This window comes from Strigops habroptila, chromosome 11 (assembly GCF_004027225.2).
Source record: "Strigops habroptila isolate Jane chromosome 11, bStrHab1.2.pri, whole genome shotgun sequence".
NCBI lineage: Eukaryota > Metazoa > Chordata > Aves > Psittaciformes > Psittacidae > Strigops > Strigops habroptila.
The window spans coordinates 16,465,311-16,490,258 of NC_046360.1; the positions used below are offsets into that span (position 1 = coordinate 16,465,311).

The 24,948-nt window shown below is 42.1% G+C and overlaps 1 protein-coding gene across 12 annotated transcripts in view; it reads left to right on the top strand.

Moving 5' to 3' along the window:
- Positions 1 to 24,948, top strand: part of FGD3 (FYVE, RhoGEF and PH domain containing 3) — a 121,775-nt gene that overhangs the window by 72,564 nt on the left and 24,263 nt on the right. For all 12 annotated transcript variants that reach the window (XM_030500868.2, XM_030500869.1, XM_030500870.1 and 9 more), the window contains 11 exons: positions 739 to 1,333; positions 9,212 to 9,301; positions 10,486 to 10,622; positions 12,380 to 12,536; positions 16,022 to 16,160; positions 16,993 to 17,051; positions 19,125 to 19,271; positions 19,789 to 19,881; positions 20,337 to 20,416; positions 20,848 to 20,878; positions 21,360 to 21,461. In XM_030500868.2, the coding sequence (XP_030356728.1) occupies positions 739 to 1,333; positions 9,212 to 9,301; positions 10,486 to 10,622; positions 12,380 to 12,536; positions 16,022 to 16,160; positions 16,993 to 17,051; positions 19,125 to 19,271; positions 19,789 to 19,881; positions 20,337 to 20,416; positions 20,848 to 20,878; positions 21,360 to 21,461 (1,630 nt within the window). The remainder of the gene's footprint in view (positions 1 to 738; positions 1,334 to 9,211; positions 9,302 to 10,485; positions 10,623 to 12,379; positions 12,537 to 16,021; positions 16,161 to 16,992; positions 17,052 to 19,124; positions 19,272 to 19,788; positions 19,882 to 20,336; positions 20,417 to 20,847; positions 20,879 to 21,359; positions 21,462 to 24,948) is intronic.

The window sequence follows — 24,948 nt, forward strand, 5'->3', positions numbered from 1 at the left end:
CTTGACTGACTACACAATGAGTTGCTTTTGCTTGTTTGTTTGTTTGTTTTTATAAAAGCATATATTACAGCAACTTTCAGTTTGTAACACACAGTTGTTCTTAAGAAGCTTAAGAGCTGCTGAATTTGGTAAGTGTTCTATGAGAAACAAGAGGCCAAGAGTCTGCTTTCAGTACGTTGCCTTGATGTTAAGGTTGGGTTTTGGTCGTAGGAACTTGACTACTGTGATATAAAGTAATTGAGTTTTCTGCCTAAGATTCAGTAAACACCAGACGTTGTTAGCTTGCTTCTTGGAGGCAGGGGAGAGTTAAATCACAATGTGTTGTGGAACGGTGTCCTGTAGAACAGCATTTCCTCTGAAACTTTATATATAAGGGGCACTAAATGGTAAAATATGTGTTTTGCTGTAAACCCAGGTTGTTTACAAATACATGAAAACTCTCTGAAGACCAAATCAAACCAGACTGTTCTTCAAGGCAGCATTGGGAGTATTAAGGGCCCAGGGTTCTAGTGGGGCCATTTCAGTAAAACTTACAGCTGGGGGTGGTGTGTTTTTATTGGGAATTGTTGGGTGAATATCATTATGGCAATGTGCACACACTTGCCTCCTAGGATTGTCAGAGGGGTGCAAGAAATACAACTTGAATCAAATGATAATCAGGCCCTCTGTGTTTTGGGGCACTCTTGAAACCTCTGGATGTTATTATGAATGGCTGTGGTGCTTTCTCTTTGCCTGCAGGCAGCCTGTACATATTCTTCAAAGAAACCAGCTCAATTTAGCTCTTAAGATGGACCCTGGCCTGGACTCACCCAAACAGCCGAGCTTATGTGACTGTGACATGGTGGCTTCCAGCAGTTCTTCAAATGAGAAAAGTGAACCAGATGAAAATGAGCCAGACGTCCCGTGCAGTGCAGATCTGTCCAACACAGACATCATGAAAATCAAAGAGCTAAGCATAGGTGATAACAAAAGCCGTGAAGACTGTACTGCTGTGCCTGTGAGCAAAGAGCCCTCTGCAGAGCTTGGCAATAAAGACTCAACTGCAGAATTGAACAGTAATGGTAAAATTCCCAACAGAGACAGTGGCATTGACAGTCCTTCTTGTAGCGTGGCAGGGGAAACCTTCCCCAGTGAGGAAGGTGCAGAGCAGAAAAAGCCTAGCATGGCTGGGAACCCAGGGGAGATGGAATCTGACAAAAAGGGCATCAAACCTTCCTCTGCAGAGCAGAAGAGAGACTCCACACAGGAGGAAGACAGTGACATTGATGAAGGAAGCAGCGAGGAGCAAGAGACAGTAGAAGTGCCAAAGTTAGAGTATTTGGATATAAACAAGGTAAGGTAGTTTGGTTCATTGCTGTTAAGTGCTCTGAGATCCCTTGAATCACTTTCATATATTGTTTGGGGTTTACATCAAAGGATCATGACAATCATCATGATTTCCTGCTTGATGCAGGTCGTAACTTGCTCCTCACCTAGATAGTACGATTTAGAAAGGTTCCCAGTCTTGATTTAAAAGGTTTCATATAAGAGAATACATCATAGCCAGAGGTAAGGAGTTAAAATTTAAGTGCTTTTGTAGGTGAGCTTTTCTGTGTTTTGTTTGGGTCGAGCAGCTTCTAGCTGCTAGATCATGTTGTTTTCAGTGGGCCCTCATGATCTGTGGAGGGCAAATTGAATAGTGCATCTCGCAGGGTCACAGCCTTGCATCCTACAAGGACGTGCATGATGGAATCTCTTCCAACAGTGATTTCTTTTTTAAACAAAGACTGTGCTTCTATTGGTGTGATTACTTTTTGAGTGCAAAAAAGTTGTTTTGAGGGTGGCTATATCAAATTACTCTTCAGGAAACTGTAGCTAGAAGAGATTTTCTTTGAATCCAGACTAATGTAGTCCAGGCTGTTCTGTATTTGCTGCATCTGCCTAAGATTAATGACAGATTCCTTTCATTATCTGTTTATCAAGACAGTTATTTTTAGAAATAGTGATGATAGGATGGGTTAGTTTTTTTCCAAAAAAGAAAATAGAAGATGCTTTGAGCAAAATGTCTGAAAAACATTCCACTTTTTGTTTCTTGGGGTTTTTAGTTGGTGTTTGGGGATGTTTGGATTTTTTTGTTTTTTCCCCCCTCATCCATCATGACAGTAAAGTTAGTATAATGGATTTTTGTTCTTCAAAGTATATGGCGAGCACGAGCAACTAATGAACTGTAGCATTCACACCTCAGTTTGTGCCAATCGGGTGGTTCTGTTGAAATCACCAAGTATATCCCAATTCGTCAAGTGCTTGTTCCCTTGGAAACATGACAGTTAAAACTCATGCAGTAGCTGCTGGGTCAAATCAGGCAGTGACATGATGAAAATTGCATGCATGTATGAGGTAAATGGGGAGGATGTTATCTTGTTTGCCCCTCTCTGAGTCTGCAGTCCCTGACAGCTGTTGCAGATTCAGGAGGAGGAACCCGTCAGCCTATCCCACCTCCATGAGAGCCAGGGAGCACACCCTTGCCTTGGACTGCCTACGCTGGATAGGACTACCTGGGCATGGAAGGCTGTGGTGCAGGTTGCCTTGGACTTGCACAGGAATAGGCATTGAGTTTAGGGGATCCAGCAGGACTGCAGGGTCTGTACTGCTAAAGGAGACCTCTGTCTTTTATCTTGTGTGCAAGAATTTAAAGTGGGTGTCTGCAGGAAGCGTCTTAGAAATGAAGACTCTGATTAACATCTTGCTATTAGCATCTTTTGCTAATACAGTATCTTGTATTATCCACATCTGCACTTGTAAAATTATGGGAGTGGTGGATACATGAGGATGGTGGGACACTTGTACAGGGTGCCCAGAGAAGCTGTGGCTGCCCCATCCCTGGCAGTGTTCAAGGCCAGGTTGGAAACAGGGGCTTGGAGCAACTTGCTCTAGTGGAAGTTGTCCCTGCCCATGGCAGGGGTTGGAACTGGATGAGCTTTAAGGTCGCTTCCAACCCAAACTACTCTGTGAGTCTATGATCTATTAACACAACATCTAATGCAGCCATTGACATCCCCAACCTCCTCAGTAGTCTGCAGTGAAAGCTTCTTTACATCTCAGATGGGCAGCATCACCCTCACAGTGCAAGGCTTCTTGCCTGCTGCTGTTGGTTTTCTTCGTGTGTGTGTTTGTATACATATACACACACTGTGAAATACTGTCATTATTTTATATTCATAATATATGTGCATGTGTGCAACTGAAATGTTATTTAAAGATTGTTTATTAGTTGTAACATGCCAGCAAGAAAATAATGCATTGAATTAGACAAAAAATATCTTTAATCTGGTAATTAAATTTACTGTTTGGACTAGGAATGCACTATCAAACCAGATGTGACAAGCCAAGCAGAAGACTTTGCCATGTGATTTGACTTGCTGGCAAATGCCAGTGTCTTGTGATACATGAGTTTTGATGGCTGTTCTGTAAGTCTTGTTCCTTGGGTTAAGTATCCATATAGTATGAAATAATGCTGATAAAACACAGAGTTACGAGGTTATAATTCTCTGCTTGGTGAATTTATAAAAGAGATCTCTCTAGAGGATGGTTTTTTGTTTTGTTTTCTCGTGTTACTCTCCTTCCTGAAGTGCATTTAGGTGATGCACTTCAGGCTCTCCCTTGCATTTTGAGTTGATTTCACCTTCCAAAAGGCAGTTTTGATGCTGTTAGCTTGGTTTTGCAGCCAAGTGGAGGGGGAAGGCTTAGAGGCTGGCTGCCTCTTCTGCAGTGTAAGGGTTGTGCCCTTTTCTGGGGATGCAGCATGTGAAGCCAATGTGCATGTGCACATCATCCTCCTGCTCTCCCCTTCAATTCTGCTGCAGATTTGGGACACTATGGACCAAGGCTTAGGGTAAAGGGCCATGGCTTCCATCAAAGAGAGCCATTGTGATTCGAAGTTGACTTGATCTGTGGTTATTCTTAGGCTGAAGTTCACATCACCCTTGACAAAACTGGGAATTTTCCAGAAAACAGGATACCTGTCCTGCTTGAAGAAAGAGGAGAGTTCAGTCAGCACCAGCTGCTGGCTTGAGGGAGGGGGAGACCCCAGCTCCCCCTAGAAAGCTTTGTGTCGGGAGCCAGCATCTTTTTCCTGCATCCCCTGTGCTATTCCTAGTACCAGGCTTTGCAGCTGCACGACAGGGGTAACCAAGGTCTCCTTACATCAGCAGCTTTCCAGAAAGCTTTGTTGTGGTTGAAGGAAGATGCATAAGAAGTACAGCTGCAGAATAATTTAGTGATGGCTCAGTAACTCCTAGTACATCAAGCTAAGCGAAGCTCATGAATAAACATAAGTAGGGGAAAAAAAAATCAGATTTGCTTCTTTCTTCTCTAATTTTCTGTTTCAGATCTCTCTCCATCCACCACCCAAGCTTTCACACATCCCATGGCTGGTGAAGCAATGCTGCCAGATGTAGGACTCGTATTGTTTTATTTAACTCTGCAGTGTGATATGGCTTCCTCTGGGAGTCTGCAGCACAGTTTTACCGGTCTCACTATTAGCTCCAAATTATTGGAATATGGTTTTAAATCTCAGGAGTGACTTACTGAGCTTTCCAGTTATCTCTTGACAAAATGAAAATGAACAAAGGGAGCTTATTCGTTTTGATGATGTCTCAGAAAATGTCAGGAGCTCCAGAAACTGAGGCATGTTAGCCTTGATGGTTACAAAAAAAAAGGCATGAAAGTGAGACTGAGGGGCTGTCATGCTCTATAGTCATATACCCAAGGCTTCTGCTGACGGCCTAGGAGCAACAGAGTAATACTCTGGAGATGGCTAACACTTCGTCGTATCTTTTTATTTAGATATTTTTCACTAAAAGTAATATGTGCTCATTAGTAATCACTAAAAAATGCTTTTCTCCATCTGTCCTGCTTCCTGCTGTGCCAAATAGTAATAATGAAGTCCCACATGGGCCTTACACAGTCCCTGACACGTGCTTACATTCTGCCTGGACATGGCTGGAGTTTGACTTCTGATTTCATTGTCCTGTTTGTGCTGGAAAAGTTGGCCTCCAGACCTGCAAGTCAGACCTTTGGGTAGGATTATCTCCATGTATTATCTCCATGCTGAGAAAAAATTGCGTAAGTCAATGTTTTAACCAGTCATAATGCTGGCTAAGAAAAATTAGATATGTTCTCATCATCTTTTCTTAAAATATCCTAAGGAAAATGAGATCTCAATACAACAAAGATGATCACCAAGCACAGGATAACTTTTCCATATTGTTTTCAGCATTTTTGAGTAGGAAGTTTTCTGTCATCTTTCTAGGACTTTCTGTGTTCTTTGTAGGTATGGCTAGTGGGGTTTTAAAGCATAACTGTATGTTATTTTAGCCTGAGCTGTATCCCAGCAGCTTTCCTGCAGGATTCTTTGGAAGCCCCTTGTGACAGAGGTGCTAACTGAATACTGAATGTGGATGTGCACAACCAGTTGTATGAACACTGGTTGCTGCAGGGTATTGCTCAAGTTTTCTCCTATCAAGCCCTCATTTTTTACTTTAAATATTCATTTCCAGTTTGCTTTTCAGGACAGATGGGTCGGTCTCTGCATCCAGGGCTCTGTGGCCTGGGTGTGCTCAGCGGGATCAGCCGTGAAGGTGAGTAGGATCGCAGGAAGCAGCGATGCACTTGTGGGCACTTGACAGCACAAGTCTGCTCAGCATGTGCTGCACCCTAATCTGTGTCTGTGACTGCGGTATTTGAGGTGCAGATGCGTTCCCACCATTGGTGTGTATCTGACCTTTGAGAGAAGTTGGTTCTGTTTGTTTTCAGGCTGGTGTTTCCTTTTTCTTTAAAATGTCTTATGGACAGTAACAGCTGGAAATGAATTTTTGAACCTTCCACAAAGAAGTGAAAGAGCGTCTTGTTGCTTTGAGCCATGGAGTGAGCTTTCTGTGGCGTGAAGTCATAGAATAGGATCATAGAACAGTTTGGGTTGGAAGGGACCCTCAAAGCTCATCTAGTCCAACCCTCCTGCAATGAGCAGGGACATCTTCAACTAGATCATGTTGCCCAGAACACATCCAGCCTGGACTTGAATATGTCCAGGAATGGTGCAGCCACCACCTCTTTGGGCAACCTATGCCAGGATTTTACCACCCTCATTGTAAAGATTTTTTTCCTCATGTCCAGCCTGAATCTCCCCTCTTTTAGTTACAAACCATCACCCCTCATCCTGTCACAACAGGCCCTGCTGAAAAGTCTCTCCCCATCTTTCTTATAGGCCTCTTTTAAAAGGCCACAATAAGGTCTTCCCAGAGCCTTCTCTTCTCCAGGCTGACCCAGCCCAGCTCCCTCAGCCTGGCTCCAGAGCAGAGCTGCTCCAGCCATCACAGCAGCTCTGTGGCCTCCTCTGGACTCGCTCCAGCAGCTCCACGTCCCTCTTCTGCTGCTGCCCCAGAGCTGGATCAGGACTGCAGGGGGGGGTCTCCCCAGAGCGCAGCAGAGGGGGAGAATCCCCTCCCTCGACCTGCTGCTCACAGTCTGGGAGTGCAGCCCAGCACACGGGAGGGTTCTGGGCTCAAGCACACGCTGAAGCCAGCTCATGTCTGTGTCAACACCTCCTGCTTCCCTTTTCTCATCTTTCTTCTGACCTCAGCAGCGAAACAATTTTGACAAGGCTCTGCAGTAGATGTCCGGTTGGGATGTGTGACTGTGGAGGACAGTCAGAATATACTATGGCTGTGCTGAGAGGTCAGTTAGCAAGTGCATTGGGCAGAGCAGAATATAATCCACGTTTGAGTTTGCAAATGTGTTTTACTTTTACTTTAGAAACACAGACCATGAAATACCTCATTCATAGTGAACTGAACTGTGGCTCAGGCTTTGTTGAAGCTGTCCTGCCATGGCACAAAACAACATTAAAAGAATGGGACTGCATCACGTTCATTTATCTACTGTTTCATTTAAAACGTTTTGTCCATTGAAAAGCAAATATGTTGCAAAGTAGTCTGAGAAACAGCTCACTGCCCCTAGTAGAGACAGCAACTGCAGACAGAGTCGCTCTTTAGAATTGAGCTCAAGCTGAGAGCCTGTTTAGCTGCTGTTTGGTATTTAAGCAGATGTCAGCAAGGTTTTTTTGGAAATAAAAACTTAATTGCAGATGGTGAAGGTCCAGAGGTTAGAGAGTGGCTGCGCTGTGAAGATTTACTTCTGAGAACAAACGTGTTTGCTTGGAAATAATGATTTTTCAAATTCTGAATTCAAAAAGCTCAAAAGATGCTGTTGGCAGCTGGCATGCCAGCCTGTTCCATCAGTGTCTTTCATTCAGGCTCTTTTCTGGGCCCTGCAGAACTGGCAGGTAAATTCTTTCTCAGTGAGAGATTCTCGTAGTTACTGGAATTTGAATGTCCAGCAGTGCATTTCATTCTGAGCTGTAATGTTGTGGGTTTTTTCTTTTTCTTTTCCCCTAAATATTAATATATATCACATGAATGAATGGAGCAGGATGTTCTGTACATTGCTAGGATATCTTAAGACAGTATTTGAATTTGCTTGAAATAATGTGAGTAGTGGGGTAAGCAGAGTATGTGCCAAAGCTTTATTCCTGGCATGGTTGCCCATCTCCAGGTTTGTGCCTAGGAAGAGAGGGATTGCTTTAAAGGAAGACCGATGTGCTTTTAAACCCGGAAAAGCTGTTCACCTTCCTACAATTAATACTTACATCATGGAACTGTGGGTAGTTCATGCTAAGTGGTGTCTCATTTCATGTAGGATAACTGTGGGTCTGGTTTGTTCGAATTCTTGGTTAGCTTTGAAGAGTCCTGGAGCTCTTTTAAGTTGTATTGCAGTTTGCCTAAAGGGGGGTAAGGCGATAGGGGTGTTACTTTAATTTTTTCTTGTCAGCTGTGTTTGGAAACACAATAAAGTGATGTTGAAGAAGCTCAAAGAGAGCATTCAGTTGACGTTTTCTAGCAATCTGGTCGTGGCCTTCAGGGTTATGTCTAGAAGTGCCTGACACAAGTGCTGGCAAGCACACAGAGATAGGCATTTGGGATGGAAAGCTCTGCTCCTGGTGAGAGGCCCAGGTGCTTCCCGAACTGGAAACAGCCCTGTGTGTTTAACAGACTTCAGCTGGACTTCTGCTCCATGGATTTGTCCAGTCCTTTTGTGAACCTGCTTGTCTGCAGCGATATCTTGCTTGAGGAAGTGGCTCTTGGTCTTTAAGCAGCACCTTGGTAATTTTATTTGATGCCCTTTAGTTTTCTTGTGGAAGAAATAGTGAATAATTGCACTCAGTTGTTGCTCTCTGTTCCGTTAATCATTTATACATCTCTCTTACCTTCATGGCAGTTGTTTTTTTTTGTGGATCCAGCCTAGTAGAATTTCCCTACTTTGATCATCCTTGCTGCCCCTTTTAGATGTTTGTATTCCTGAACACAGAACAGCCAGCCCTCAGCTCTGACTGGTTTGGTAATATGTAAGCATGGCGTTGAAAACCTGCGCCCTTAGAAAGGTATCTAGAGAGTGTCAGAAAGCTAAAGCCTGTATCCTAATAATTTGAGTATTTTAAGCACTTGAAGAGCAAAGAGTCTGCATAGCTTTTGGGTAAATCATGAATAAAGTCAGTGCTTTATAACTGCATTCAGGTTTTTTAATTAATCCTTTCTTATTTATTTTTTTAAAGGAGTTTAATGAAAGACTTCACGGAGTGACTCAGGTTCCGTTGCTGAAAATTCTTTCCAGGGAATAGGCTGGTCTTTAAAGCTGTGCAAAAATCTCAGAAATATGCCATGGAGAATAGTGCTGTGCTGGCCAGGGAGAAAGACCTGTGCCCAAACTGGTCTGGTTTCTAGTTTTCTTTTTAGTCACAGGACCTGAACCAAAAAAGGAGAACAGTGGATTTATAGTCTAGTGCCTTAGTAAGCAAATATAGACTTATTTCCAGATTTGGAGGATGTTTTTGGTTTCCTTACAGAAATCATAATGAACTTAAGTGATATGCTGATCAGCCGTTGACTGCATTACTAATTGTTCTTTCAGAAAATAGCTCTAAAAATGTCTCTGGAGCAAACTGATCCTTTGATGACGGATGCCGAGCATTTCAGAGCAGACTCTGAAATGTATTACCATCCTTCACTTCAGGCTTCTCTGCTGGCAGGGAATCTGGCCCATTGAAAAAATGGAAAAGAGAAGAGTTGATGAAACTTAGGTGCAGATAGATTGTGTTATTTGTGACTTTTTCTTTCAGTGTACAGAACCCCAAAAGCTATTCAATATCGCAAATGAACTGCTCCATACAGAAGAAGCGTATGTTAAAAGACTCCATCTGTTGGACCAGGTAATTTGATTTTGAATAAACTCTGCTTTCTTTTCTGTGAGCAGCAAGAATGTCTCCTGTTCATCCCCTAACCTATAGCCCAATAAGGTGAAACCCCTGTTTATAGGTGGGAGATGGAGTTTGCTTGCCAGGCTGTGTGCCATGGGTCCCAGAGGTGAGCTTTTGGCAAGGGAGATTCCAGAGCTGGAACCTAAGGATTAGGATGTTGGAAAGAAGAATGGGAAAGCAGCAGCCCAAGATACAGATACCATCAACATTTGGTTATTCCCTGGGCATACATGGAGAGGAAACCTCAGGGACAATGGAGGCACTGAGAAATTATGAAATCAGTGATTGCTCTGTAATGTGCAAGAAGTTTGAGTTTTACTAAAATCAGGCCACATGGGTAAGTCCCAGGCTCACAGAAATTAGAGGGTTTTTTTACCCACTGTGTTTCATAATTGTTGTCCATCATGTTTACACATGGGGATAAAGTAAAGCTGACGTGATGAGCCTGAACTTTCTTCTGCATAAACACCAAGGCGAGTTTGCAGAGTTCAGGCATTTCTATAATTAGCTCAAATTAAAAAACCAAATCTGAATGTGCAGGAAAAGAGAAAGATGAGGATGAGTCACATTGCTAATAAAGTGCTTGTTAAAACCAGGGCAGGGAGAAAATTGTCACCTTGCTAGAAATCTTGTTAGAAGCTGTAAAACTTGCAGAGCCCTCTGCCCTCTGACTCTAGGACCTCTGTGGAAGACTTTCGAATGTTTGCTTTGGATAAGCAGAGACTGTTTCAGGACCTTAGAAGTCATGGGTGTCTTTCCCTGTTGTTCAGTACACAGAGAAACAAAATAATCACATAGTTTATTTTGCTTCACAGAAATAGGAGTAAGTCCTCTTCAGGGACTGGTTGTTCTTTGCAACTGGCACTCCTAAGTACAAGATGCCCAATCTTCTTGTTAGCTCCAGTCTTTTTGCCATACCCGTATGGCTATGGCCCATAGTCACAAATCTAACCCTACTTGACAGTGGGCTTACATTTTCTGAACCCTCTGAAAGACCTCAAGGAATGACTACCAGAAGTCAAAAGTTGTAGCTCTCTTCTAAGGCAGTCAGCTTTGTAATACTGCAATCTAAAGCCAGTGTGTCCAGGATTGGTTTTTGTAAATATATGTTGGTACTGTCTTGTTGTCTTACGCAGGTTTTTTGCACTAAGTTGTCAGAAGCAGGTATCTCATCTGAAGTGATCACGGGCATCTTTTCAAATATTTCTTCCATCTATTGTTTCCATGGACAATTTCTTCTTCCTGAGCTCAAAACAAGAATTACACAAGAATGGTGGGTAACTGTCATTACAGTTGTTTTAAAAATGCATTTTCAAGAAACCAGAGCAACCATAAGGCCTCATCTCATTCCAGATTTTTAATTGTTTAATGCAGAAGCTCAATTGTTATTTAATACATTAGTCTGCAATCCCTGAAGCATTTCTGACTTCCGAAATAGACTTGAGCCCTCAAAATTTCCAGAGTACATTGTGAGAATTTTTTCAGTCCAAAGTATTGCCAGAGCTGTTTTCCTTAATGTACTGCCACTCTCCTGTTAATGCAGTACTGTGGAATTGCAGTATTGGGGAAGGAAGGAAATTGCTTCTTTTGGCTCCAATAGATAAAGTATTTCGGCCCCACTCTGAGGTGTTAAAGAACCTCAGTTCTCAAAGAAGGAAAATGCATTGTCATGTCACAGTCCAGGCTCGCGTGACATTTTGGAGGTGTCACCAGAAACAGCCACTTTGTGGGGTTTTTTGAGTTTTGTTGTGGTTATATAAAATTAAATGTTAGAATTAGCATTATAGCAGTCAACCAGTGGAAAATCTTGACAGATGAGATGGATGACTTCATATCTATAAATCTGCTTATGTTGTTACACAACCACTTCTGTTGTTGAGCACCACAGCGTTGTGCAAGTTTTTACCCCAGAATTTGTTGGCCTTTTGTTCTAGGAGATAATAAATACTGTTGGTTACAGTGTATACCTGCTTTCTTTAAGAGAATAGGTGCAGTTCAAGTTTTTGGGTTGGTTTTTGTTTGGTTGATTTTGTTCCTTTGGGGTCTTTTTGTGGGGGATTTTGTTTGTTGAGGCTTGAGGGTTTTGTTGTTTTTTTGGGTTTTGGTTTTGGTTTTTTTTTTTAATTTGGAGTTTGTTTTTGTTTTTCAATGAGTAGGAAAGGTCAAATACCAATTAAAATTTGTCAACTGCAGAAAGTTGTAGATAAGGCAGAAATGCAGCAATGGGTAGAAACATTAATTGTAAGGCAGATGTAGGAAACTTGATTTGAGATGACACATTGACTGCATAGTGCCCTGCAGTGAAAGTTTCAGATAGTGCTGCACCTTTCCAAGTACCCTGACTGATGAAGACAAGACCAGAGTTCACATCTCTCTTGACTGAGGCCAGTCTTCATATAGCTCATCGAAGACCAGAAGGAGTTAGTGAGTATCAGCACCCTTGGACCTGACTTGGCACTTACAGGTACAGCTGTAATAAAGGGAAGGGAAACTGCAGAGTCTGAAAGTCAGAAAGGGCAGAAGCTTGTTTGATAGCTGAAGATTTCAGCAGGAGAAGAAAGCTGGGGGAGAAATGGCTGGCACTCTGCCCAGCTGTGAATTTGGAGGAGACAGATGTCTCTGGGACTGCCTGGCTGCACCGAGTGATCTCTCTGTATTAAAACCTCTTCAGATGTTTGGCTGTGGTGGAACAGATGATTTTAATGAAGTGAAAGTTTCCTGCAGGATTTTGTGCTGGACAGCAGAGATGTATAGAAGTCTCTTTAACAATGTGTGGTCAGTTTGAATTTGATCTTCACTTACAAGAGTGACACTGGGGGCAGAACGTCTGTACATCTAGATTAATGTTGGGCATTTCATCTAGGGTACCACATAGATTACTTTAAATTTATCCTGAAATATCTTATTGCATATGTGTGTAAGTGCTTGTGCGTGTGGGAGACAACTGTTACAGTCATGCAGTTGCGGTTTTTCTCTGAAGATAGTACTGATTTCCAGAGATTTCAGTGCTTACCTGTTGCTTTCCCATAGGAACGTCAACCCACGGCTTGGAGATATCCTACAGAAACTTGCTCCTTTTCTGAAGATGTATGGAGAGTATGTAAAGAACTTTGACAGGGCAATGGACATGGTGAACACATGTATGCAGAGGTCCTCTCCATTCAAAGATGTTGTTCAGAACATACAGGTATGTTGTTAATTGGCATAATATGGAGATCCTCATTTATTTGTGTGAGTTATTTTTTTTCCCAGTATGTGACACACAGTGTTTAGATACAAGATAACACTGCTCTAATACTAAAAATACATCATTTTTAGCCTTTTTTTCTCTTTTTGCTGTGTGACATGCATTTTTCACATAGGTAGCTTTTTTTTCTGTTCACATATTTAAGAGGAGTACCAGAAGGCACAGAACAAAACCTCGCGCCTGGCACGGCAGTTCTGACTGCGAACATGTCCATTTATAAATGCTTTTTGATTTCTTTTCCTCATCACTAATTTTAATTACTTTTTAATAAATATGTTTTCATTCTGAGGTGTGTGTGTTTGGGTGCCAGTGTGTCACCAGCAGCATCTGCTGGTCTGGTTTTTGCGAGGCTCAGGAAGTGGCATGCAGCTCTTGGGGCTCACAGCTCTGCAGGAAGATGCTTATCACATATTTTCATGTGTTTTCTCTTAATTACATACGCAAAAAGCTGTGTGGGGAGGGAGGAAGAGCTCTGCTGATGCTGGTGTATCTGTGAAACCTCTCTCTACCCTCAGGCCCAGGGCCAGCTGAAGGGATGCAGCAGGCTCCAGTACACTTGCAAGCATCTCTCTGCCTGTGCTGGGAAAGCAGATACCATCCTTTGGGAAGGGTGAGCTGGCAGGGAGTGGGTTAAGCTGAGGAGGGAGCACAGCTGCCTGCCCTCAATGGGAGGATTGTGACTGGGCCAGCTGTCGGGAATCAAGTAATCCCCAGCAGCAGGGAGAGAGGCCCTGCACGGAGGGTCAGGGCTTGGAGGAGCAGGGACTGGGGAAGGTCCTCTCCTACCAGACTCTCTCTCCACATGGCCCTTTCTTAACCTTGTTCTGTCTGAACCCAGCTTGGTGTCTCCCCACCCTGTCTTCTCTCACCACCAAGCTACCAACACAAGACATGTCAGTCTGCAGCTGCCTGAGACCGTGGCCATTTCTGCTGTTGCTTGAGATAGACTTTGTGAGGCAGTGTGAGAGCAGGCAGTGCATGTGGAAGGTGCCGTTCTGAACCCCACTGACGGCAGGATTTCACTGTGTTATTTTAGTGGCAACATCAAAGCAGCTTTTGCTTCTGTCGATGACCGTACCTGCAGGAGGCAAAGATTTGACCAGGAATACTTAGTTCACTCATCTGGCCTGTCTCTGTGCTATCAAAAGTCACTATTACTTTTCAAAATACCAGCTGAAGTCTGTTGTGGTCCTTCAGTAACAAACTGTCCACCTAAGCTGTTAATGGAACAGTGAATTGCAGTGTGAACTCTCTAAGCTTTAAAAAATTGCATAGCATTAAACTTTTCCTATTTTGAACAGTTTATTTTGTCACTGCTGACTTTTTAGGTAGGGATACATTTGGCATGTGAATACAACTGATGTGAGCCTGGATGTGACTTCCTCCTCTGCTTCTCTATTGCTCTTCAGTGTTAAGGTTCATCCAATTGCTGGAATAAAAAGGCAATGGAGAAGGTTATAGTAAGTGGACTGGGAGTATAAACCAAGCACTAACATGCAGTAGTGCTGTTCCATGCTCCTTTTAGTTCTTCCTGGAATCTCTGATTCTTTCCATCCCAGTTGCGTTTTCTGGGAAATGTGGTACAGTAAAACACTGGGAGACAATAATTTCACTTCATCTCCTATAAACAGAAATATTGTTCATGCTGCTACACTGTGACAAGAGAGTTTTAAAAGCAAATTTACATCTGAATTTCTGGAAAGATAGCTTTTCCTTTTCTGTCAGACACTCATTAAGGCAGGCTTTGCCTTGGGAATTGGGTGAGCCAGCAGGGTGTCGTGGGCTGTAATATGTATGAGGAAAACGGCAAAAACCTGAAGCAAGCACATTTCTCTGAGAAAAACATGTTGAAATTAATGTGGTTGTTGAGGGGCTGCTTATAGTAGAACAGACCAAGGCATGGCATTAGTGAGCTGACGTAAAACCAATGCTATGGAGAAGAGTGTGTGTGTGGTTAACACACTGATGTGGGATTCAGGGTTTAGATTACATCGATAGCAGAAATTTCCTGTGTGCTTCAAAGCAAGTAACTTATTTTCATAGGATCCCTATGAAGTGAACGGGCATTTTTATTTAAAAGAGGAGAGGAGAAATGAGAAACACAGAAAGAATAAGTACACTGCAACACTCTACCATTGCAAGCAGAGCAGATCAGTGCCTTACTGGGTAGTATTTAGTGTAATCAGTATCAAACCTACCTCCCTTCTTGGTCAAATGGAAAGAAAAAAAAAAAGGAGAATTTGAGGCAGCTCCTTCTCCAGACGTGATATGTGAGCAGTGTGTCTGCTGCTTGTGCTGTAAGCTCTAGCAAGCACTATAGCCCTGTGGGGTTTTTGGTTTTACATAGTCTTTGGGAGGAAAAATGCTGTGTAGGGCCATGGAGGGGAAGAGTTTTTCTGAGCTTGCGAAGGAGCATGCAAAATCTGAAAAAGAATTGTTGCATCTCTGCAGACAATGCAAGACATGGGACTAAGGTTCACATGAAACCTGTCAGCTCTGATAGCTGCTGGTGGGCAGGAGGCTCTACAGGGGCAGCTGGACAGGCTACATCAATGGGCTGTGGCCAATTGTATGAGGTTCAACAAGGCACAGTTCCGGGTCCTGCACTTGGGCCACAACAACCCCCTGCAACGCTCCAGGCTTGGGAAGAGTGGCTGGAAACTGCTCATGGGAAAGGACCTGGGAGTGCTGATTGATCGAGCTGAACATGAGCAGCTTGTGCCCAGGCAGCCAAGAAGCCACCAGCATCCTGGCCTGTATCAGAAATAGTGTGGCAGCAGGGCCAGGGCAGTGACTGTCCCCCTGTGCTGGGCATTGGTGAGGCTGCACCTCGAACCCTGTGTTCATTTCGGGGCCCCTCACTGCAAGAGAGACACCGAGGTGCTGGAGCGGGTCCAGAGAAGGGCACCGGAGCTGGTGCAGGGCCTGGAGCACAAGTGTGATGTGGATCGGCTGAGGGGCCTGGGGGGGTTTAGTCTGGAGAAGAGAAGGCTCAAGGGGGACCTTATCACTCTCTATAACTACCTGACAGGAGGATGGAGCCAGGAGAGCTTGTTCCCAAGGAACAAGTGACAGGACAAGAGGAAACGGCCTCGAGCTGCACCAGGGGAGGTTTAGACTGGAGATTAGGAAGAATTTCTTCACCAAAAGGGTGGTCAGGCGTTGGAACAGGCTGCCCAGGCTGTCCCTGTAAACACAAGTCATCCCTGGAAGTATTTAAAAGATGTGTAGATGTGGCGCTTGGGGACATGGCTTAGTTTAGGACTTGGCAGTGCTGGGGAATGGTTGGACTTGATGATCTTAAGGGTATTTTCCAACCTGAATGAGTCTATGATTCTATGATAGCTTGAGAAGCTGTTTTATGCTCCTCTAACTACTTAAAAAGACAAACTCTTCCGTGCTTGCTTGTTTTCTCTCTGTTACAGAAACAGGAGGTGTGTGGAAACCTGACATTACAACATCACATGCTTGAACCAGTGCAAAGAATTCCTCGTTATGAGCTTCTCCTAAAGGACTATTTAAAGAAACTTCCAGAAGAGTCTCCAGATAGGAAAGATGCTGAAAGTACATGTAAACTCCTCTCCGTGTAATAAGCACAATTAAAACCTTTGAATTTTTTCTTCACATCTTCAGATACTTTCAACTAGGGCTATGGTTGAAATGGAGATTAGAATGAATAATTTATTGCCAAACATCACACAAAGGGATTTTGAATGCTGTTAGAGAATAAAAAGAGTTAATATGTTAGCTCTAGGAATGAAGGGAGCTTTGTCAAATAAACAGTGACAAAATATTGAAGTTTGTAATGGTAGAATATCTCTCATTTTTATTTAATCCATTGTATGGCCAAGGACAGATACAGGAGGACTTCTCTGCAATAGCCAGAGGAAGAAAATAATAATGACCTTAAATGTATATGCTTGCCAGGAAAGCAGGTTAGACTCTGTTGAGAAATGGACTTGTGTTGGCTTCTTGGAGTCTGTGATCTCGGCCAAAACAGGGTTCATGTTATTTCATGTTACAGCACAGAAGCCCTGTTTTGGGAAAACACTCTTAAAAACATGTTCATGAAGACTTAAGTGACACTTAAGCTAACTTTTAGAGGTTGATTCCCAGAAGGTGTTTGGGTTTTTTGCCGCTGTGTGCTTTGACTTGCGTAGACTTCTAGGAGAGAAAGATTAAACACTTACATGCACATGGGCCAGCTGAACACGCAGAAATGATTGTGTATATAAAGCGTTCCTTTTACTTCATGGAAGGAAAAAATACACAGTCCTTGCTTTTGCAACAGGAATTTTGCAGGAAAATCGCTAATCAGGGAGGTGAAATAAAACCCCGAATTGTTGTTAGCAGACATATTTTGGAGAGTGCATAACTGTTGCTACCTTTATTGCAGAGTCACTGGAGCTCATATCTACAGCAGCGAACCATTCGAATGCAGCTATCCGAAAGATGGTGAGTAGGAATTGCATAATGGAATTGTAATCTGACTGGAACAGTTGGTTGAACCAATGGTCCCCCATTGCAACAGGCTCAGTAAAGCAGGCTGAGGGAGAATTTTCCAGTACAGTGAGTCAGGCTTTAAACATCGGTTTGATATCTGAGTTCTCTTTATCATAAATGATCCTGTTTCATTTACCATGGGTTGTTGGGCCACTTTCCCTGTCCCTAACGACCCAGTGGGTTGAAAAAGGAGGTCTTTATGAAACTCATTATTTGCTTTTAATTTAAATACATTGACAGTATTCCAATTGGATCCATTCAGAAGGCATCCTTGCAGATTTTCACTGGTTTTTTTGGTGCTACAGTAATTCGCCAGGCTGGAGGTTGTTCTGGTTTGATTTTGGCTCATCTTGATGCACTTAATATGTGTCAGTAGCTTTGGTAAGCTCTACGTCCAAAGCTGAGCTGTCTGAGACCGTGGGGATTCTGAATGTTGGCTTTATGTGCTTTACGTCCAGAACAGCAAGTGCACTACTATTAAAGTAAATGGACTTTATAGTTACAGATGTTACCCCATTTGTGCACCCAGGTGCCTCGGGAGCTTTTGTTTCTAATTGATCTGAAATGCTACGTGTCCTGCTTAACACTCACTGACCATTTGTGGGTCTAAGTTTCATGTCCTCTTCCTTATCAGACACTTACTTCCTTCCCCTGGCTGGTGGGGACACCAGGAGACATTTCCTGTGGCTGCTATAGGGAAGTAACAATCTAATGTCTGTGTTTTCAGTATGTCGCAGTGAAAACCAGTTTTGAAACCATATGTGTCTATGTGAGTCTAACGTGTGCTCTGAATAAGGATATATTTTGGTGGAAATTTTTCTGGTTTGAGTCACTGAACACAAAGGGGACAGTATACAGTATCTCCACAGACAGGATTAATATGAAGCCACCAGCTAGTTGCTTTCTGTGTTGGATTTTTTTTCTGTTGGTACACAAAAACCTATTGGAAAAGGCTGCTGCAATAATTTCGCACCCCCTGTTTATTTCTGATGAGAACCTGAAGCCTCTAATCAGGGCTTCTTATTGCATTGAATTCTTCTGTAATTCAGGTTTTACCTGAACAGAGACTCAGAGGAATAGTATCTGAGTAAGAATTTCAGGTTTGACTTCACAGAACTGCTCATGGTGTTCTAGTTCCCCCTTGAAAAAAATAGCTTGATAAGTTCACTGGGTTTTGTTTGTCTTTAAATTAGTGGGATCTCTTGCTCATCCTCCCATCTGGTGCAAAAAATCTACTTTTGGGCTTAGGTGATTTCCTTACTCGCTTTTAATCCAGAGCCCCCCACCATCCATTGTATTTTGCAGTGAGTTTATTTTAATGGTTAGATTTTGTTTGGGGTTTTTTGGTGGGGTTCTTTTGTTGTTCATTTTTTTAATCATTGGTCAGAAGAACTGATTAGGACAGGAACTGGTGTGATGTATAGGTGTGGTGAAAATTCTCAAGTCAAATGGAGATAAACAGAATCTGTAAAGACCTGAAATTCCAGCTTAATGTATAGATGGGTAGAGGTATGATTTAGAGACGGTTTGGGCATATATTTGGGTGTAATTGCATGGATCTCTGTCCTCACATTCTGAACAATTGCTGGCAGTGCCATTTGGAGCACATCAGTCCAGCTTGTGGTTAAAAGCCAAACTTTTCCAAAACTCAGTAGCAAGATTTACACATCTTTCTTATTTTGACTTGTGAAAGCTGCTTTGACTTTAATATTTGGATGACTTAATATAAGTGGAAACAGTGGTTTGCTGAAAAGGAAAAAGTAATCCCTTCATTAAAGAATTTTGATGAAGACATAAGGATGCCTGAATGACATTAAAACTGTATTTTAAGCATTTTGTCCTGGACTATTTCAGAGGTACCTTTTTGCCAGGGAGGCCCCTCTGTAAGACTGCAGCATTCCCCATATAGCTGTGGTTTTAGACTTAGCTTAGAAATGCAGAATATGACCATGCTTCCTGATGGAGACTTAACTGCCATTGTATCAGCAACAGTACAAGAGGTGAAACTTCACTTTGTACTTGCAGGAAAAGATGCACAAGCTTTTGGAAGTCTATGAGCGACTTGGTGGTGAAGAGGATATTGTTAACCCAGCCAATGAGCTCATTAAAGAAGGACACATTCAGAAACTCTCTGCAAAGAACGGTACAGCCCAGGATAGGTATTTATTCCTGGTGAGTTTTTCTTGTTGCTCTCTTATTTTCAGAGTTGTGCTCTGAAATGGTACATTTCCATCTTCCTATTCTCAAATACAAAAAGCATTCACCAACTGAGCCCAGCTACTCCTTCCTCTGAGCAGCAGTTTTCTGGATGCTATTTCCTTGAGGATTTCATTCTTCTCCCATGCTTGTGCCTTTGCTGATGGCTTGCCAGCCCCAAAGGGCTTTTTCCCACCTCCCTCCTCAGAGGCTGCTGCCTGAGGACCACCTTGCCGTGTAAGGTAACCAGCTCTTGCTGGCACTCACAGAATTGCTCTCATTTGCCTTCAAAGCAGCCAAATTGGTACCAGAGAGAGGGGAGAAGGGGAAAGCGAGTGGCTGACATTTCTGTCTGTCCACTTCTTTCAAGTAATGATCTGTGAACCTAGCTTGCTCCTTAAATCTCTTCTTGAGAACTGTGAAGTAAAACACACCACTCCTGAACAGCCAGAATGCATGAAATCCCTTCATTTAAAATCTTCCCTTGTTACAGTTTAACAGCATGGTGCTATACTGTGTGCCAAAACTGAGGCTGATAGGCCAGAAGTTCAGTGTTCGGGAGAAGATGGACATTGCAGGACTGCAGGTTTGCATCTCTTCTTTCCCGTGTTTTAATGCTTCCACACTCAATAGCATCAGATTCTCTCTCAATCCAAAATATAACAACATATGTAAGCAGAAATATAATAAAATTCTAAAATCCAGCTTTGAATCTCTTGGGGGGGATTATTACGAGGTAATTATCCAAAGGTGGGTTAGAAAAAGGTTACTGTCCATGCTTTGATTGGAAGCCTTCCCTTGTCACCTAGTTGATACAGGAGCCACCTTTTCTCCTACAGCTGTAGGGGATGGGTTGTGGAAACAGATTCACAAGTTTTGTAGCAAGACAAGTAAGTAATTACGGAAACAATCTTTGTTTTTTCTACCTCTGTACTATATTCTGAGTGATCCTTTCTGCCAAATATTTCACAGAATGACTGTATTTGTAAGCTGATTGAAAGCAATGGAGACTAGTAAGAAGCTGCCATGTTCTTTTTACAGGTCCAAGAAATTGCGAAACAAAACGTGGCTCATACATTTTCGATAACAGGAAAAAAGAGATCTTTGGAACTACAGGCAAGGTATGGTGCTTGTTCTGTCTTTCAGGGTTTGTTAATATTTATGTAGATATTTACCATCTGAGGGGTATGGCTGTGCTAGTATGGCATAGCTTTAAACCAGGAGATGAGCACCAGAGATGCATAACTCCAATATGCAAGGGAATATGTTGGTCCTAAGTCAGAGTGTGTTAAATTGCTATGTTGGTTTGCTTCATTGAATGGTAGCAGTGTTTTTAGTAGTGCTTGTAGGTTCCACTGTATTAATAATTCAAACTTTTTGGCATTTTTTTGGTGATAGTTGAGGTCAGTAATTATTGATATTGTTTATAAAATAGTGGATAGCAAAGCTAAAATCTTGATGGATATAAAGCTGTGAAGATGTGAATTGAATTTACTGAAAATATTGGAAGTAGAATTATGATGTTTTCTGTATTTTTCTTTTGTTTTAACAGGACAGAAGAGGAGAAGAGAGAATGGATTCAGGTTAATACAAAACCATAACGAAACGGGTGGAAATCACCATGCAATCAGCACCTGCTGTTTTTAAAATTATCTTTTTCGGGTTCTGCGTGAAAGCAGCTGTGCGAGGAAGCTGGTGTCTAGTCTGGTGAAGCTGCTTATGTAGAAATGTGGACCCACACAGGCTCCCACTGCTGACCCACTGTCTTCAGGCAGTGTATGAGGGCTTCAAATGGCTTCCCATTTCCTGCCATCCTCAAGCCCAGTGAGAGAAGAGACTGAGACATCAGCTTAGCCTTGTATATTCTTGCAATCTGACTTACAGAGAATGCTGTCTCATAGCTCTCTTAGTTTTGAACTTGAACAGTAGTGAGTTAACAGCACCACTCATAGTTATTTTTTGAAGTTTCCATTTAATGTATGCAAGCGTAAGGATTTTTTACTAAAATGATAACCCTAACCATCTTCCTGTGAGAGAATTTTTCCAAGGCTCCTTTTGTTTCAGGTCATTCAAGCAACAATTGAAAAGCACAAACAGAACAGTGAGACATTTAGAGCTTTCAATAGCTCTTTTTCTCAAGAGGAGGAGCATTTTCCTGATTCCTCAGTAAGTACAAGTGCTTAATTCTCCTTCTTTGCTATCACAGTTTTACCAACAGTTAAAGTAGACTTACATAGTTAATTTTAAAATAGTATAGTCTTGTTCTTGATTTTTATATTACATTACAGTACAGCTCCATTTCTCTGGCTCTCAAATGCATATCAGCCATAGTTACTTAGCCATGCAGGTATTGAATAAATTACCCAGGGTAATTCAGTGCAAGAGACCTATCAGTCATATTTTCCAGACTAGTGGCTCATTTAGCATAACAAGTGTAATTCTTCCGTGTTATGAGTGGTTGGCTGTCTGGAAGAATGTTTGTGTGCCTGGGAGATTTTGTTCATTACTTTTCCCCATCTCCTCAAAGATGCATTTTGGGATTACTTCTTTTTTCTTATTATTATTTAAAGAGTTGAAAGGAAATTGATGCTTTTTTAGAAAGATCTTAAAATCATAGAATCATAGCATGATTAGAGTTGGAAGGGACCTTAAAGATCATCTAAGTTCCTGTCTTATAGAATATAAACATATTTCAGGAAGGATACCCTTCAACTAAATGTGCAGAATAGTCTTAAAAGTTTATTCAGTTTCTCTACATCTGCAGTGTATTACGCTGTGCTGTGTGTTGGTGATGATGTCGGTGGTCAAACATGGTGGATCTTGGAGCACAGGGAGAGAAGGACCATCTGCAGAGTTAAACTTGGGGATCATTTTATCTTCCTCCTCATTTTTTTTTATTTATTTTTTTTTTTGGTACCTAACCATTTGGAAACCTCTCCCTTCAGTGACTCAGTAATGCTGGATTTTTATCCAGCTGACTTCCCAGGGGGCTCAGGAGAGATGTCAGATATTCCTTTCATCCCAGCATTAATCAGACTGACATCAGAGATCATCATAAACCTCTGTCACAAACCAGCAAATGATCCTGTTGCTGATAGCAGCCAGCAATGAGCCTTTTTCAGAATATGGCATAGCTTACTGATTGTCAACTACTCATCAGATAAAAATAATAGGGGAAAAGATGGAAAAGAATCGATTCATACCTCTACTTTTAACTCAGGGCTGCCTTCAGAACCGGGATGCTCTGATCAAAAAATCCCGCCTTGCTAATAAGCAAACTAATAAGCACACTTCTTTCTATCCAGTTAAGACATGGTGTCTGTTCAACGTCATTATTATCTTGCTTTGTAAATTCTGTTTTATTTTGCTTCTGTGTAAATGGTGTAGTCACATGTTTATGCTCTGCTGGTTCACGAAGGTCAAGTAGAGCAGAAGTCTGGTTTATCTCCCGGCTATTAATGCAGAATACACCTTAGTTTCTTTTCTGCCAGAATACTGCATTTTTAGGAGATTAGCTTATCTGGGTAATCAGCTTTGAAAACTGATGCCATGGGTAAATGTGTCAGAATTGCTGTCACTTAAACAGAGCTGAAGGTAGTTCTGTAATGAAAACTGGACAAATACTGAAAGTGTTCTTGGTAGCAATATGCTGCTGTGGGCAGCATCCACCAGAGATATTCCGTCATCTTTATGGAATATTGGGCAGTGTGCTTTAGAGTAAAAATGACAGTAATATTCCCTTTTTTGCTCTCATTACTCAAGAAATAGATATGCACTCAGGGATTACAGGCTGGATCTGTAACAGCTACTAGAAATTGGACTCTGGTTCTAATAAGCCCGTAGAAAAATAGCCAAATTGCTCTTCTCCCATCCTTGGCTGTACATTTGATATGTTACAGTGCTTATGAGTTATTTCAGCTGCATGACCAGTGCATGCCTTTGCACGCAATTCTTAGCATGCTTTTGTTTTCCCTGCTGATTTACATAAGCTCATCCAAGCATTAAGGGTTGATCTTCAGCCTGTAATTTGCCTCCAGAAAACGTGCAGTTTCTTGGAGGTGCAGGGATCTGATATTTGAGTCTTAAGATTATGCCTCTGCAATAATGCACATCAGTTAATAATCTCCCATCTGTGAGGAGGTGAATATTTGGTGTCATTGCCAGGCAGCACTGGCAGGGTGGCTGTGGCAGTGGCCTTTTATTTAAAGAAGTCCTGTCAGGAATCTTCGGGGTCCCTTTATGGCTTAGTTGCTTCAGAAAGCGGACACTTATTTCCCTGTTCTCCATTTTCATCTGTAGCATTTCAAGGCTAAGTGAAGGGGGGTTTTAAATCCATCTACAAATGTTCTCGAGGAAAAGAACCTCTTTTACCACTGCTTGATATTAGAAGATTTGGAGGTTCGTGTGGGGGAAGGACCCAATTTGTGCATTTGTAGAAAGCTGGCAAGGAAAAGTGCCCCAGAGAGCTGAGCTCGGTGGAAGTGGCATCTCAAAGATTTAAGACTTAGGTGTGCTTCTGTTAGTTAGATCATGATTTTTAGATCCTGTTAAATCATCATGATTTCCCAGCCCTGTTTCTGTTCCTTCCCTTAGGTCTGGGGTAGTTCTGAGAAACCCTTTTGAACTCTCTTCCAGGTTAAAAGTAGAGGGTATCTGAGTTTTGGCACATTATTCCAAATAAATATTAAAAGGGCATGAGGATCTGAATGGGCAACTAGAAATATTTACCCTTTCCCCTAAACTTGCTGGGAGTTTTCTTGATCTCTCTTTCAGACCTCTTTTTCTTTCCTCTTTTTTCAATCCCTCCCAAAGTCCAGTGTCACAGCACACACATGTCCTTTTACTAGGCAGAGGGGTCTAAATACCTGGATTGATTAGGATTCCTGTGGAAAGAAACCCTTTTCCCCAGGACTGGGGAATAGATAATGTGATGCCCCTCAGGTTGCTGGTTTTGGGTGGAGGCAGAAGTAATTGGCTAGAGTTGAGTACATGATGCTTCCTTTAATTAAGTTGCATTCCCTGAGGAAGTGCTCCAGGGGTGGCACAGCCCTAGTCTCAGGGGATGCATTTGCTTGTTCTCCAGATTTGATTGATTGTATTGGTATATAAATAGACAAATTAGGTGCTGGAATGAGTAGCTCTTCATTTTGGCCACTTACTCAAAGCTACAGTTCAGATTGTTTCTAATAACAGATTAAACCCTTTTGCTTTCAAATGGAATGAAGTGCAGAAATGCACTGGAGATTTGGATAACCTCGAAATAGGAGATGTTGTCTGATTGGCAAAGGAAAATTTATCATAAGGAGTCTAATATTTTGAGACCACCTGTAAACTAGAAAACTCCTTGTAAATTAATGACAGATAAGATGGTTTTCCTTTTAGGATGTAGCCTGTGGTTTTGATGTACATAAGCTAGTTATTTGCCCTTTATATGTATTGAATACATATATATGCCAGTTTGCATTTATTAGGAGACTAAGAGATGTATTGCATTTAAGAAAAGCTTAACTGAGTACTATTTGAAGGGAGTAAATACTCTTCCTCCTCAGAATGCACTGACTACACAAAGCACCTGTTCCTTCGGCTTGCAAGGCTGACATGGAATTCAGAATGTAGCTGTTTGTTTGTGATCTGTGGTGCTTGTGGGGAATAG